Source organism: Chelonoidis abingdonii, chromosome 15 (assembly GCF_003597395.2).
Source record: "Chelonoidis abingdonii isolate Lonesome George chromosome 15, CheloAbing_2.0, whole genome shotgun sequence".
In the NCBI taxonomy this organism is placed as follows: domain Eukaryota; kingdom Metazoa; phylum Chordata; order Testudines; family Testudinidae; genus Chelonoidis; species Chelonoidis abingdonii.
The window spans coordinates 25,348,662-25,365,602 of NC_133783.1; the positions used below are offsets into that span (position 1 = coordinate 25,348,662).

The window sequence follows — 16,941 nt, forward strand, 5'->3', positions numbered from 1 at the left end:
CAGGGAACAATAACACCCTTATTTCCTAAGCATCCATCATTATAATTATTCACACAGATTAATTAAGGCCATTTATCCATAAGGCAGTCTATCATTGGTACTTAGCTATATGAATTAACATAAGATAATCACCTATTCCTTCACCATTCACTGATGATTTGCTATACATTTCAAAGAGATGAACACAGAGATATCCCGTGTTTACACTTTATTTAAGTGCTAGGATGTTCTTTTCATCTTTGAATGATCAGAATACAGAACAAACAGTGACGGTTATTACATTGTTGACCACTACCCATACATATGTAAAAACATAAAAGTTATCTCCCCACATGTCTTTAAGCTTTGAATTTGGGTCATTTATTTTGCACGATGTTTAATCCTTGCTGGCCATACCTCACACCCTGATTTACATTCCTTGTCCAACATTTTATTTTGACTGCAAGTTCTTTGTGGAAAAGATGATCTAGTCTTCTTATCTGTAAAGTGTTTAGCACTGGTGTTATATAAATAACCATCATCACTTAAATGGAGAAATATTATTTCAGCAATGGCAAACACTGGTGAGCCACAGGCAGGAAGGGTCAGTGATGCAAGAGACAGCAAATAGGAATGAGCACTAACCAACAAGAACCTCAGCATGGCCAGGCAGAGTTTCTTCTAATGAAGAACAGCAAGTGAAGTATTCAACACACTCCACATCTCCATCTATTCTTATGATCCTGACCTATGAAAGACAATATGTTCTCATAATTAGATCAAAAGACTTGGGACCTTCTGCTTTTTGTTCCTGGCTCTGACATTTACAGACAGTATCAGTCTGAACAAGTCACTTAACCCCGTTAGACAGGCATACTGCTATTTATCCACTGCATGTGACTGGTGACGAATGGCGAAAAACTGGGGGTTTTTTACATCAAAATTAGTTTTTTATTTAAATTGGTTATTTTTTAATTGCTTAAATAAATATGTATAAATAACTTATCCTTTTGGTTAGCGTAAAGAAGCACCAAATTTAGTGTAAAGGCTTTTTTGGTTGCAAGTCAACATGTTTTAACTGTTACCAACTAATGAGAATTAAGCTCTCTTTAAGGTTCATAACTAAAAAGTACAAGCACAACTCAAGTCAATAATTTAAATCAAGGTTTCCTGCTAGCTGATTTAAATTCTAATTAAAATTAGTGATTTACATCATTTTGATTTAAATCAATCCACCTTGGCCTGTTGCGAGGCTGTTGTAGAGCACTTTGAGTTCTCCAGAGAAGAGGCACTACTGGAAATGAAAAGTACTATGAACATTCTTAAAGTTTTGGAAACAATTCGAGTAGGATCAGAGCTGCCAGAGGAGACAATGCCTTTGCATCCAGGATGGGCCATCCTGATTATCACTACAGAGGTCTTTTTTCTCCTGCTGATAATAGCCCACCTTAATTGATTAGTCTGGTTAGAGTTGGTATTGGCAACACTCATTTTTCCATGTTCTCTGTGTGTGTATATCTTCCTACTGTATTCTCCACTGCATGCATCCGACGAAGTGGGTTTTAGCCCATGAAAGCTTATGCCCAAATAAATTTGTTAAGCTCTAAGGTGTCACAAATACTCTTCATTCCTTTTGCTGATACAGACTAACACGGCTACCACTCTGAAACCTGTTTCCATCTCAGTCCCTCATCAGAAACCTCAAGCGAGGCAGCCAATTTTTGCCGGAGTATAGATTGATGAAAAGAGAAAATTCAACCAGAAGTGAAGGGATGGAAGAGGGTCATTTCAGCTCATATCAGACTAGGGTGACCAGATGTCCCAATTTTATACGGACAGTCCCAATTTTGGGGGGCTTTATCTTATATAGGTGCCCATTACCCCCCAACCCATCCTGATTTTTCACACTTGCTGTCTGGTCATCCTAGATCAGACACACATAGATTCCCATCTATTATCCTCCTTAGTTTTACTTGACCACACAGATTTAAATCCTCAGTCACAAAGACAAGAACAAGACACAGCTCCCTCTGAAGCCAATCACTGCTGCTCCTAAATCATCCAGAGTGGCTGCTCCACACTGACTTTTCCTGGGCAGCATTCTTAACCTGGGTCACAGAGAGCTAAAACCAATCCCAAGATCTTCTAGATTGATCTAGACATGGTTAAATGCCGAGGTCCATTCTATCAGCATATGGTGCTAATTTAAAGTTCTCTCTCTCTCCCCTCCCTGCCCTCTCTGTCAGAGATTTTTAATTTTAGGAAATTTTATGGGCAATTTCAGAGCCTCCAAATTAAGAATATACTGAATATCTTCTGTAGATATTATGCCCCCTTTGAAGACACTGTCAGTTCACACTACAGCTGCCCAGCAGAAGCCAAATAAATATTTATAGACTACCACAGGCTAACGGAAAAGAAAAATAGTATTAACACATTAGATGTCCATAGGAGTGAGGGAAAGGAATGTAAACGGAGCCCAGATGCAATCCGAAAATGGTAAGGCTGGAAGACGGGGCTTGAAAGTTTGTTAATATGATGCATCTGCCAAGGCCACTAGATAATAACCAGACTCCCTACCTTGCCGGCTGCTCTAGGAATTGGTTTACTTTAAGCAGGGATGAGAACTCCTTGCTGGGCCATAAGAGCACATTGACCACAGCAACAGTTTCATTGTCATAGCAAAGCCAATAACAACAACTCCAGTCAAGCCAATTAGACCATGTGGCCTTGTTTAGAAGCAAAGGGATGGAGCTAACAGGACTCAGGGTTCAAATCTGGATTCTCTGCCAGGCCTCTGACCCTCTGTATGACTGGAGGCAAATCATCTATAGCAGTGTTTTTCAAAGTTCGGGTTGGCATGTCAGGCACTAGGTTGTCTTGCTCAGCACCCAAGGATCCTAGTACATTAGAAGTCCCGTCAGCAGTGATGCCCAGCTAAGGCAGGCTAGTGCCTACCTGTTCCAACACTGTGCTGTGCCCCAGAAGCAGCCAACAGTGGGTCCAGCTTCTAGGCAGGCGAGGCCACAGGGCTCGGCACGCTGCCCCCGCCCCAAGCACCCACTCCACACTCCCACCGGCCAGTTCCCAGCCAATGGGAGCTGGGGGAGGGGGGTGCCTGCAGGTGAGAGCCACACAGAACTGCTTGGAAGCCTGCCTCTGCACCCTGGCTGTGCCGCTGACTGGGAACCACTGGAGATAAGTCCACGTTCCAATCCCCTGCCTCAGCCCTGAGCCCCTGACAAACCCAGAACCCCTTCCTGCGCCCCAAACCCCTCATACCTGACCGCACCCCAGAGCCTGCACCCCCGTCCAGAGCCCTGACCCCCTCCTGCACCCTACTCCCCCACCCCAGAGCCCACTCCCACACCCTAAACCCCTCATTCCTGGCCCCACCCTGCACCCCAACCCTCTCCCCCAGCCCTGAGCCCCTTCCACACCCCAAACCCCTCATCCCCAGCTCTGTTGGGTCATAGGCATCGACAATTTTCTTCACCTGGGTCCTCGAAAAAAAAAATTGAACACCAAAGATCTATAGTGCCCCAGTTAGAGAATGGACTAGAAAGCAAGACCCTCCCCTGCAAAACCAAGTGCTGCTTCTGAACTGAGCTTCCATGGGGAAATAAACAACAAGAAAAAAGAGGAGAGAGATAATTAAAAAAAGCTTTCATTAAGTTCTCCACAGGGAATACACACTCACTGATAAGTCAAAACATTTACAATCCTCCTTTGAAAAGTAAGTGATGGACAAGAATTAGATATATGGGCCAAATTCAGTGGTGATGTAAACAAAGGTACACATTACATGTAAGCGCAACAGGGAAAACTACCAACAGGAAAGTGTAAGAATGTAACAGAGGTGGGAAAAAATATCACAGTTTAATCTGCTGGTGGGAACTACAGCAGCATAACAACAAGAGCAGATTGCTAGGAATGCAACAGAATTTTTGAAGACTGTTTCAAAGGAAGAAAGACATAGTATATAAATAATATACACATTAAATAGATCTGGGATACAATGCAGCAGCTAACTGCTTTTCGGGGAGAAGGGGAAGGAAATTTCTACAGTTTGTAAAAGCTCTTTGTTATAATGTCTCTCTCTCACACACCTGTGTTTATATTTCTATTGTCTTAACAAGGATCACATAATGTTAAGATAACAAAAAATATAAATGTAAAAAAAAAAGAGCAAAACCAGAATAAACCTAATGTGCTCCTCTCTCATTTGTTACTTATGTTGTGGTAGCATCTAGAAGCCCCTGTCATAGACCAAGGACCCTATTATGCTAAATGCTGTATAAAGAGAACAAGAAGTCGTCCTCCGCCCCCCACAAGAGTTTACAATCCAAGAAGAAACACTGGACATTTTAGCCTTTCAGCTTCAAAATCATTTATCATTTATTTTTTAAGAATCATGAGAAAGTGTTGAGTTGTCACTGGCTCTCCTCCTCCAAATTTACACCCAGTTTGCAAATGTCTACGCTAATCAAAATAGACCATTGGTTTATTACACTATAGAAAACATCAGTCCCTGGACTTTGCAGTAGAATTGGTTGAGAAAGAAACAGGGGAAATTGCAATATTTCTCTTTTTCCTTCAAATTAAGAAAAAAAATGACAAATCTGATAGCTGGCTAAAAAATGGACAGGGAGTAGGGAAAGAAGGGAAATTGCAAGAATATCACCAACATTTTTCCTGTTTGTTCTTTCCCAAAATTTTTGCTAACATTTCAGAATTTTTTCAACCAGCTGCTTTTAGCGGAGGAGGGAGAGTGTTTGTGTTTTCCCTTTTTTTTTTTTTTTAAATTGGGTCTGTTGCCAGACTGTTTCTAAGCAACAGAGCTTTCCTCTCATAGATTTTGTGCCATAATACTATTTATGAAGCTCAAGTGCTGAGAAAAGAGAAGAGCTGAGCATAAACTTTATATATGAAAAGAAATCTTCATATTCAAATACTTTAAAGTGGAAGAGAGGGGATATGTGAAGTTAAAGTTCTATAAAAAGGTTTAGTCAGCAAAGCAAATGTGTGTTTTATCTGCTACTTAGCAACATCTATTTTGAATTTGATATTTCCCCCATCCTCTGTACCCCAGAGGTTTTGTTGTTATTATTCAGTCCTCTAGGCGATGATTTTAAAACCAATCCATAAAAATCCATTATTGACAAGGACTGAGCAGGGAGTCCTATCTATAATAAAAGCAGCTGCAAATTATAAAGGGTGCAATCGAATCCAAAGCTATTAAGAATGGGGAGCCTTAAATGTTAAACATGCCTGGACTCAACCCATTTGATCATGCTGATGTGCACACCACACTATTTTCTACATAATATAACTGTTTTTTTTTTTGTTTTGTTTTGTTTTTTAACTGGAATGCATGTTACTACTTTTTTTAATTATTATTTGAATAACGGTTGCACCAAAAGGCCAGCTTTGCTGATGCTCTTACTGCTAAAAACCTAATTGCAGAGGAGTGGAGCATGCACATTAGCGCTATGCGGGTGCACAGAGCACTGCATGGTCCTCAACAGAAGAGTGTGCCACCAAATGCACAGAAGAGAGAGAAATGCACACTTTTTCTCCAGTCCTGCTCTGTCCTCATTATCTATGGGGCTACCCACAACAAGAACTAATAGGAAGAATATTATCAGATGGAAATGTGATTTTCATATTGATAATGTTCCTTTAAGGGACTTGAATGCTATAAAAAACAACATATAGATAATGCGCAGAATTCTGCCAAGGGCATTGCCAAAACTACAAACTTCAGAAGTGAAATTCATCCATGTGTATAATGTTATCTGAGGCAGCTATATAAATGACTGGCCATCACCCATCCATGTTATTTCCATAGTTTATTATGAATACTGTAGTAGCCCCAGAAACTCTTTATCCTCAATACTAGCCCTCAACGAGAGGAGAAAGTGAACAAGGAGACCAAATTTAAAAGAATAGAATGCAGACAACATAGCTTATTGCTTAAGACCACAAGATCAGCTTGTCCTGGATTTTGTACATCTTTTTAGCAGACTCATGCACTAGCAAGCAACTCCAAGGAAACTCAGCAGTAGTCAATAAATCAAGGATCATAATTCCCTGCAGCCAGCATGAGATGCACAATGAGTAGCTCTACGATGCTACAAGTGTGTGGATTTGAGTATTTCAGAGGCATCACTGACTGTAAGTTACCTGTAGACAACCCCAATGCACTGCATGGCCAAGCAGCAGATTTGGGTTCAATTCCCAATCTTCCACTCCCAAGGCCAGCAGGAACTGGAACTAGTGTAACCAGACAGAAAATGTGAAAAATCAGGACAGGGTGGGGGAGGTAATAGGAGCCTATTAAGAAAAAGACCCAAAAATCAGGACTGTCCCTATAAAACTGGGACATCTGGTCACCCTAGCTGGAACTAACACCATTCCAAGCTTCTAGCAGCTGAGGAAGCCAGTCAACAGGTTCCTCTGTCTGTTTGAACAACTGAATTAACACATTCCACAAGGAGTCTACACCAGAGTGACAGGGGATGCAATATGAAAACTCAAGGGTGCAGTGTAAGCAGGGTCGTTGGGGCTCTATCAAGAATGCAAAGGACTGTCTCTTTCAAAATAATACATTGGGTCTCATTCCAAAAGGTTTCTCCTTCTCAGAACATGCACCTGTTTCCTTAAACTGCTATTCATCATTTGACACAGGGCATGTTTACACTTAGATCACTGCAGCGGCACAGCTGCACCGCTACAGCACGTGTGGTGAAGATGCTCTATGCCGACAGGAGACGGTCTAACATCGACAGAGTGCTGTGCAAACTACCATTTATGATGGCATAATTTACGTCACTCAGAGCAGTGGAATATTCACACCCATGAGCAACATAAATTTTGCTGACATAAATGGTACTGTAGTCTTAGCATAATGCTGTCATTTTCACAGCAAAAAGAATGTGTAATTGCATCACATTCATTCAGGAACTTTCCAAAATATTAACTATTCAACAACAACGAGCAGTTCCAGATTCAGATGGCTGATGTAAATTCATTTGACTCCTGCTGTGATTTGAACATGGAAAAAAAATCAATCAGGAGCAGTAAAGATGGTTTTGTAATTGGGGCTTTGATTATTCATGGTGGTGTTTCTTTCAGGAAAAGGAGAGAAGCCAGATGTTCAAGGCTGAAGTTGCCACTCTCTATTTAGCCCCCTGCATAAGGTACATGTATCTCTGTATGAAATTATGGCAGCTGATCCCATCAATTAGCCAAAATGTATAATGAAAACAGCCCAGGCACAGCACTATCTCTATAGAGAAATCTAAGGCTTCCAGATTGTGGATTACAAGGAAGTCATAGGCAGATGTGAGGCGAGAACAGCTTGACTGCTCTCAGTTCATCTTAGAGAGAGATTGTTGAGTTTACAGGTCTGTCGCATCTTATGCGCATTTAACATGTGCGATTTCAGCTTTATGCGGTTGACAAAAAAAAAAAAAAAAGAGAGAGAGAGAGAGAGAGAAAAACAACAATTTAAATACTGTTTCTGTAGTGCGGGCGATTCTGCCCGCCATTCAACTCAACGTAATTTTGACTATACACAGTTCTCACTTTACGCGCTAACCGCAGAACAGAACCCCCATGTATGATGAGACAGACCTGTACTACTATATAAAGAAAGAGGCCAATAAGCATTGACTACAGTCAGGGGTAGTGTAGACATCAAGACAGTTTCCACACACTCAGGGAGCACTTCCAGGGCACTTTAATTCTTATCAGTAGGACCACTGCCTTTCCTCTCCAAGGAACCCACACAGTTCTGCTAACATACATCAGTCTTGACCCACAAAGCCTCCTCCTATTGCCATTTCAGATTTGGCTTTCCCCTAAATAGATTAATAGTCATGACAAAGGGAGTGATGGTTCTGCAATGTGCACAAGTGTCCACTAGGGGTCAGATTAAGATTCCATCCATCTGTGCATGGACTCTCAGGCCACGTCTACACTACCTGATTAATTCAAATTTGTTTAAACCGATTTTATAAAACCGATTTTATAAAATCAATTTAGTGCGTTCACACTAGGATCCTTAAATCGAGTGTGTGCGTCCAAGGCTAGCGTCGATTTCAGGAGCGGTGCACTGTGGGTAGCTGTTCCACAGCTATCCCATAGTTCCCACTTCCTGGTTGAGAGCCCAGTGCCTGATGGGGCAAAAACATTGTCCCGGTGGTGCTGGTACAGCCTCACCCCTCCCTTTGTGAAGCAGCAGCAGCCAACCATTTCGCGCCTTTTTTCCTGGGTGAAGAGAGCAAACGCCATAGCACAGCAAGCATGGACCCTGCTGAGACCATGGACCCTGCTGAGATCAGTAACGCAATCGTGCAAGTTGTAAACACCTCGCGCACTCTCGTGCTGTCTATGCTGAGCCATGAACTGCAAATTCAGGAGAGGGGGATGGGAGGAGGAGGCGGAGGAGGCAGCTACGGCAGCGCACCGACAAGAGAGCGATGACGACATGGAGACTGAATTCTCCCTAACCGCGGGACCCAGCATTTTGGAGCTACTGCTGGTAATGGGGCAGCTTCTACCCATTGAACGCCGATTTTGGGCACGGGAAACAAGCACAGACTGGTGGGACCGCATAGTTTTGCAGGTGTGGGACGATTCCCAGTGGCTGCAAAACTTTCGCATGCGTAAGAGCACTTTCTTTGAACTTTGTGACTTGCTTTCCCCTGCCCTGAAACGCCCATAATACTAAGATGAGAGCAGCCCTCACAGTGGAGAAGCGAGTGGCAATAGCCCTCTGGAAGCTTGCAACTCCAGACAGCTACCGGTCAGTCGGGAATCAATTTGGAGTGGGAAAATCTACTGTGGGGGCTGCTGTGATGCAAGTAGCCAAAGCAATCGTTAAGCTGCTGCTACGAAAGTTTGTGACTCTGGGAAACGTGCAGGTCATAGTGGATGGCTTTGCTGCAATGGGATTCCCTAACTGTGGAGGGGCCATAGATGGAACCCATATCCCTATCTTGGCCCCAGAGCACCAGGGCACCCAGTACGTGAACCGCAAGGGGTACTTTTCCATGGTGCTGCAAGCACTGGTGGATCACAAGGGACGTTTCACCAGCATCCACGTGGGATGGCCAGGAAGGGTTCATGACGCTCGCGTCTTCAGAAACACAACTCTCTTTAAACGGCTGCAGCAAGGAAATTACTTCCCAGACCAGAAAATAACAGTTGGCGATGTTGAGATGCCTGTCGTTATCCTGGGTGACCCAGCCTACCCCTTGATGCCATGGCTCATGAAGCCATACACAGGCAGCCTGGACAGTGGTCAGGAGCTGTTTAACTACAGGCTGAGCAAGTGCAGGATGGTGGTAGAGTGTGCATTTGGCCGTTTAAAGGGTCGCTGGCCGATCATTACTTACTCGCTCAGACCTCAGCCAAACCAATGTCCCCATTGCTATTGCTGCTTGCTGTGTGCTCCACAATCTCTGTGAGAGTAAGGGGGAGACCTTTCTGGCGGGGTGGGAGGCTGAGGCAAATCACCTGGCCGCTGACTACGAGCAGCCAGACACCAGGGCGATTAGAAGAGCACACCAGGAGGCGGTGCGCATCAGAGAAGCCTTGAAAAGTAGTTTCAGCACGGGCCAGGGTATGGTGTGACTGCAGTGCTTGTTTCCCCTTGATGAACACCCTCCCCCCTCTATTGACTCTCCCTTCCCTAAGCAACCCACCCCTCCCCCTTTACTTACAGCTTGCTGAAGGAAAAAAGTCAGTATATTTTAAAAATCATTTATTCTGTATTAAAAGTCATTTGTATTGCTTAAAAATCATGAATTCTTTCTTAAAAGTCATTCCCTGTAAGAAAAACCACCCTCCCCCTTTGGATGTATTCTTGATTAAAAAGTAATTATAAAAAGAGGCACAGAATTATCTAGGTATCCCTGCATGGTGTGGTTTGGGAGGAGGATCGGAGGAAAGGAAAGCCCATTAAGCACATTTCAGCTTAATGTCAGCCTTTTGGTTGGGCTGTCCATGGGGGTGGAGTGGGCTGGTGCAGAAATCCTTCCCCCACGTTTCTAACACGTCTGGGTGAGGGAGATATGGAACGTGGGGAGCTTTGAGGGTGGTTAAACATGGGCTGCAGTGGCACTCTGTAACCCCGCGCTGTTCCTGAACATCCACCATGCGCCTGAGGATCTCAGTTTGATCACGCAGCTCCAGCTCCAGCGTTCCATCACTTCCTGCCACCTCTGATGCCTGTCTTCCTGCCTACCACCTCTGATCTTCCTGCCGCCACCTCTCATCTCGAGCGTCTCTCCTATCCTCCCGGTCACTGGCATCTTTCCTGTATTTTGCTATCACTTCCTTCCAATCATTCTGATGAGCTCTGTCACTGCGGGTTACTTCCATGATTTCTGAAAACATTTCATCTCGAGTTCTCTTTCTCCTCCGCCTTATCTGAGCTAGCCTTCCGGATGGGTAGGGAGGACAGACAAGTGTGCAGCTGCATGGGGGAGAGAAAAACAGGAGAGAAGTATGTAAAAAGATACATTTTACAGAACAATGCTTGTACTCTTTCACAGTGAATAAAACTATGCACCTTACATAGCACATGTGATTTCACTACAAGGTCGCATTTTGCATCTTTTAATACTGAGTGCCTGTGTCCCTGGTGTCTCAGAGCACACTGCAGACGCAGGTCCAGGTCCTGGCATCATAATTCAGCTTCCATGCGGCCATGGTAAGGCTTTATGTTTGACTTCTCCAGGGTTTATATCCACAGTGACCTATGATGCCTTGTTCCTGTTAAGAGGAACCAGCAACCCCAAACCCTCTTTCCCCTCCTCCCCCACCGCATGGCTGCTATCATGTAAGCTAATTGTTATTCATCTTCCTCCTTCCTCCCCCCCCCCCCCCCCAAAGCGCGTGGCTGGTAGCTGGGAAGATTCCCTGCTCGCCAAACACAGAAAAGCCCAGCGCAAGCCTTCCTCCCCTCCCCACACTCAGCTACGGGCAGGCAGGAGTTAAGCGGCAGCACAGTAGGAAAATCGCCATGTTTGCCCCCTAATAAAAAAAATTCCTCAATTTCAACCAGGTTACAATGAATGATATAACTCTGGTGAGAATAACCGCAGCGAAGATGCAGAACGTATGTTTCTTGAATGCCAGCAGTGTCCAGGCGCTTACGCAGCTGTGCTTTGTGAAGCAATGATTCCGAATTACTTGATGCATGCTGGCGTGGGAAGTCTCGGATGGGGGGACCGGATAAGGCCGCCTTGCCCCGAAATCTACTGAAAGGCTTTTTGAGTACCTCCAATATCGATTCATGGAGATTTCTTTGGAGGATTTTCGCACTCCATCCCCAGACATGTTAACGAACTTTTCCTGTAACTGTACTGGCTGCGAATGAATGACAACCCCTGCTTCAAATTTATCATTAAAAAAACGCTTGTTTTAAACCATGTTTGATTTAGAATGTACACTCACCAGAGGTCCCTTCCATGGCTTCACTGTCTGGGATAGTGGCTTGGTGGGCTGGGAGGGTAATTCTGGGCTCACAAAAAGCTCCTGGCTGCTGTGGGCTAATTGAGAGCTGCTGTGGCTATCAGCAATGCTCTTCCTCCTCTTCCTCTTCCTCATCTTTCCCCTCAGCAGAATCCTCAGCCACGGTTGATATTACAACCCCGACCTCTGAATCCACGGCCAGGGGTGGGGTACTGGTTGCGCAGCCCCCCAAAATTGCATGCAGCTCAGCATAGAAGCGGCATGTTTTCGGACCTGCTCCAGACCTTCCGTTTGCCTCTCTGGTTTTCTGGTATGCCTGCCTCTCTTTAACTTTTATTCTGCACTGCACTGAGTCCCTCCTGTGTCCTTTTGCAATCATAGACTTTGAAATTCTTTCAAATATTTTCTTCATTTCGTCTTGACGAACGGAGTTCTGTAGCACTGAATCCTCTCCCCAGATAGCGATCAGATCCAGTACCTTTGTGTGGTCCATGCTGGTGCTCTTTTTCGATTCTCAGGAGACTGCATTGTTACCTGTGCTGATGAGCCCTGCGTGGTCACCTGTGCTGATCAGAGCTCCACGCTGGCCAAACAGGAAAATTGAATTCCAAAAGTCCGCGGGGCTTTTCCTGTTTACCTGGCCAGTGCATCGGAGTTCTGACTGCTGTCCAGAGCGGTCAGTGGTGCTCTGTGGGATACCTCCCGGAGGCCAGTAACTTCGATTTCCGTCCACACTACCATAATTCCGATTTAGTAAAATCGATTTTAGGGTTACTCCTGTGGTTTTGATGGAGTACACAAATCGATTTAAAGAGCCCTTTAAATCGATTTACAGGGCGGTGTAGTGTGGACGGGTGCAGCGTTAAATCGATTTTAACGCTGTTTAAATCGATTTAACGGCGTAGTGTAGACCAGGCTTCAGATTCCAAATTTAAATCCTCTAAGGACTGTGCCTGACGGCCAGAAGTGCTAAGCCACCACAAGCCGACATTACGATGCCAGCTAGCATTCCTAAGGATATCATAGACTCATAGAAGTGTACGACTGGAAGGGACCTCAATAGGTCATCTAGTCTAGTCCCCTGCACTCAAGACAGGACTAAGTGATAATTATGATTTCTGACAGATGTTTATCTAACCTGTTCTTAAAAACCTCCAACGACAGAGATTCCTCAACATCAAAACAACTCAGAAAACAGCCACTTCATTAATAATATTGAAATTGTTATTGAAGCACAGTGCATGATACTTCCAGACTTGCTTCAGTTACAAATTATAGTATACACTTGACAGTGTCTCTCTAAACCTTTTTGTTACACCACTTAAAACTTGTAGTTCATAGATTTAAAACATAAGGCTTTAACTTGCAATCTTGTTTAAAAATATTCTATTCAGGCCTTTGCCCGCAATAGTTGTTTTCACACTATAACCTCTATGAATGTTGTTTGCCCTGTAGTGACCCCTGTTGGAAAGTTAAAGTAAGGCCACCCCCCATAAAGCACACTTCAGATATTTACATATATATTTCTCCTCAGAAAACGTATTGTACAAAAATTCAATAAGTACACCAGTGGAAATGTGTTCAGGATGGAGGGTAACATCATTGACAAAATGAGCAATTTTTTAGACTGTGTCCTCTTAAATCAATATAATCAGATTTTATGGTTTGTTTTAAAACTGTGTAAGGATTATGTATAATGTTAACCACTAAATACAACTCTGCTTAAACATATACAGAATCCAGAATCAAAGATTAAGTCTGGTGCTCTGCCTTTCTGGATGGTGGCACAAGTGCTTCTACTGAAGAAAGCAGGAGGGATAACTTCCATTGAAATCCATGTGTAAGAGCCCAATATATCTGTGGATCTAACTCTAAGAGACTAAAGGGGTTTATAGATTGAGGACACAATGCTTTAATGTGACAGTGGAAAATGGGATGCCAACAGAGGAATTCAAAGAAAAGAGAAGTGGTCAGAGTAACGGACAAGGAAGAAAATCTTAGCAGCTGAATGTGTGTGTGTGAAGGGAGTGACTTGGGAGTCAAAAGAGGAGGAAGTTGTAGTAGTATCAAGATGACAAGAGGCTGTGCCAGTTTTATTTGCAGGGATGAGACTGTCTAATCCTGCTCCCTCCTCAGAGTGAAACATGGTTACTGTACATCCTCCTTGAACCAAGAATAAGATGAAATCTCATGCACTGTCAGAAGTTTCTGGGTGCCCTTAGTTACTGACCATATCCAGCTAGTTGCCTACTGTATATGCCACTTAAGTGTGGGCCAGTGACCAGCAGGAACAGTAAGATCACCTTAAAAACCTGGTATTGATCCAGTCCCTAGTGGACAATAGTGTACATCATAAACCAGGGATGGGCATACTTTTTGGCCTGAGGGCCACATCTGGGAATAGAAATTGTATGGCAGGCCATGAATGCTCACAAAATTGGGGTGCAGAAGGGAGTGAGAACTCTGGTTGGGGGTGTGGGCTCTGGGGTGGGGCTGGAGATGAGAGCTTTGGGGTGCAGAATGGCATTCCAGGCTGAGATCAAGGGGTTTGGAGAGTGAGAGGGGAATCAGGGGTGGGGCAGAGGGTTAGGGCATGGGGAGAGGCTCGGGGTGCAGGCTCTGAGCGGCGCTTACCTAAAGCAGCTCCCGGAAGCAGTGTCATGTCCCTTCTCCATCTCTTATGCAGAGGTGCAGCCAGGCAGTTCTGCACACTGTCCCATCCACAGGCATCACTCCTGCAGCTCCCATTGGAGCATGTAGGAGTTGGAGTAGGGCAATGCCGCGGCTTCCAGGAGTCACATGGTGCAGCCCCCAACCCAGCGCCCCGGCTAGAGCACCAGAGCGGGGCCAAGCCATGCGGTGCAGCCCCCAACCCAGCGCCTTGGCTGGAGCACCAGAACAGGGCAAGCCTCAGCCCCTGCTTCCCAGCGGCAGGAGCTGCACCAGGGTTTTTGGCACCCTAGGTGCAGGGCTGGCTCTAGCCATTTCGCCGCCCCAAGAACGGCGGCACGCCGTGGGGGGTACTCTGCCACTCGCCGGTCCCACAGCTCCGGACCCTCCCCAGGGACGCCTGCAGCAGGTCCACCGGAGTAGCCTGCCGCCCTCCCAAATCCTGGTGCCCTAGGCGACCGCCTAGGTCACCTAAATGGAAGCGCCGGCCCTGCCCAGAGGGAGCTTATGGGTTGGCTTAAAATGGCTCACAGGCAGAATCCAACTCGTAGGCTGTAGTTTGCTCACCCGTCATAAACACTCTGCCACACATCACTGACGTCCATGATGGCATTGATAACTGAGTGGCCCACAACTGAAGGGGCACAAAAATTGAACTACCCTTCTTGTCCAGTAGAGTGATGGGGAGGAAGAACACACATTGGGGACTGGTGCAGAGGTAACTCTTTCAGAAAGGATCTTAAATGCAAAATGTTGTGCCCCTGCTTGTATCTCCAAATACAACACAAATGCCAACCCCACTAATCAGATTCATTTCCCTCTGCTGCAAAAGTTTCAGAGTAGGTCTGGGTGGTTTGATTTTATCAGCCATTCCCAAGAAAGGCTTGGAATATTTTTCCTAATATATTTAGTGAAAGGGACATTACATGTGAAAGGAGCAAGACTGACACTTATATAATTTGGGGAAGAAGATGATCACCCAGCTAGGGCCCTATCGAGTCAGCGTTTTGAGGGGGCAAGAAAGAGGATAATAATCAACACACTGTCTGACCAGAGGGATGTGGTGTTGCAGGAGGGGGAAGAGAGCATACCAGAGACTGCCCGATAGGAGGAGCACACACAGGAACCTTCCTCAAACCTGGGTTTTTGTTGGAGGAAAGTTTGCAGCGTGGAATGTGCTGCCTAGGAGAGCTCCCTCTGCCCACCCAGCCTCCCGCAAATACCCCAGGCTGCTCAGCCCTGCCTCCTCCCAGGGGCGGCGAGAGAAACCCCCAAGCGGCCGCAAAGCCAGGGAAGAACGAGGCACTGGCCCCGGTGCAGCAGCTAGAGCAACCACGCTCCTCTCCGGGGCTCTAGGAAGCTTGTGCATCTAACCCAGGGCAGCTGCTGCTCCTCTCCGGCCCTCAGTGCGCTGAGAAGCGGCAGCAGGAAGGGGCTTCCCGGAGACCCGTGGGGTACTCACCGGGGCGGCAGCATCCCCCGCACTCACCGGGCCGGGGGCAGAGCGCACCAGCCGGGCAAGCTGCAGCAGCCTTTGTCTCCGACTCATCAACTTTCTTTCTGGCCTCTTCCCAGCGTGCTGGGAGCCGGCCGCCCGGCGGTGGTCTCACCGCCTGCCTTCCGAGGTGAACCGAGCTCTGCAAGGCGGGTGCCACACCGCAGGGAGACAACCCCCGGCGCCAGCCGCCTCTTGAGCATGCGCCGTCTCCCAGCCACAGCTGCAAAAGCTGTGCTCCAGCAGCGGGGCGGAGAGCGCTGCCCACCCCCTCCTTCTACACCCACGTTTGCACACACCCCCTTCTTTCCCTCCTTACAGCGGAAATCAGTGAACCGACCCGATCCGCTTCTAGCTGACCCAACATTAAACTGTTTTTTTAAAAGAAAGAGAAACACCACCACCAAAAAGCACCACAAAGTTCTTATCTACGGAAACGTTTCCACGTGTGATGGCATGATTCCGTTTAGTGTTCTCCCTGATAATCATTTATTGTATTAGTGATGATATTTTTATTATTCCAATAAACAACCCCCTGCGATATTTTCCACTCAAATGTGGTCCCGCTGGGTGCTGTTTGGGAACCAGAAAGTGCACAGCATCCCGTTTGTGTCGTCTAAGATGAGACAAGTGCAAAAGCAATTAAGCAGTGAACAATTGTTAGTTCATTATTTTGGTTTAGGGAGTCTAAACCACCTTTAGGTCAGGTGTTAGTAATAACTGTTGAAGATTTATTTTTCTAATATAGGGTGTTTAGCCTGAGAGTGTCCCGTTAAGTTAAATAAAGGCCACAGAATATTAATGAATTTCCCTGGTGTCCTTTGGAATCATATCTATTGCCCCCCACCCCTCCTTTGGGCCACTGTGCCGGCGGGGAAGAAAAAGAGGACAGCCCTTGATTTCTCCTGAGTGCAAGTAACACAATTCTGCCTGGTCCTTACAGAAGCCTGTGAGAGAGGAAAGCTGCTCCTACTCTTCCTCCCCGCCATCCCCCAGCCTCCATTGTGCGCTCATGGAAGGGCCAAGCAAGAATCTGGCATATAGTTTACTTTTGAAAAGTGCTATTATTTGATTATACTTATTATTTACATATGTAATTCCAAAGATGTGCTTGCTGCTTTACAGATATATATAAAGAAAACACCCCTCTTCTCAAAAGAGTTTACAATCTACATGTAATCAAGCAAAGGTGCAGGGATGAGATAAAGGCAAAGTGGCTCTGTGTTTGGCACATATCTTGTGAACTGCATTCTCTGTGGTTTTGCCTTCTTTGGTGGGAAAGCTATTATGTTCATTTTCGAGCTGTAAAC

General features: G+C 45.6%; 1 protein-coding gene across 1 annotated transcript in view; it reads right to left on the reverse strand.

The window, feature by feature from the left end:
• Window positions 1–15,761, reverse strand: part of PALD1 (phosphatase domain containing paladin 1) — a 195,616-nt gene extending 179,855 nt beyond the window's left edge. The window contains exon 1 of the mRNA XM_032782734.2: window positions 15,599–15,761. Coding sequence (XP_032638625.1) covers window positions 15,599–15,612 — 14 coding nt within the window. The 5' untranslated portion in view covers window positions 15,613–15,761. The remainder of the gene's footprint in view (window positions 1–15,598) is intronic.
• Window positions 15,762–16,941: the final 1,180 nt, after the last annotated feature.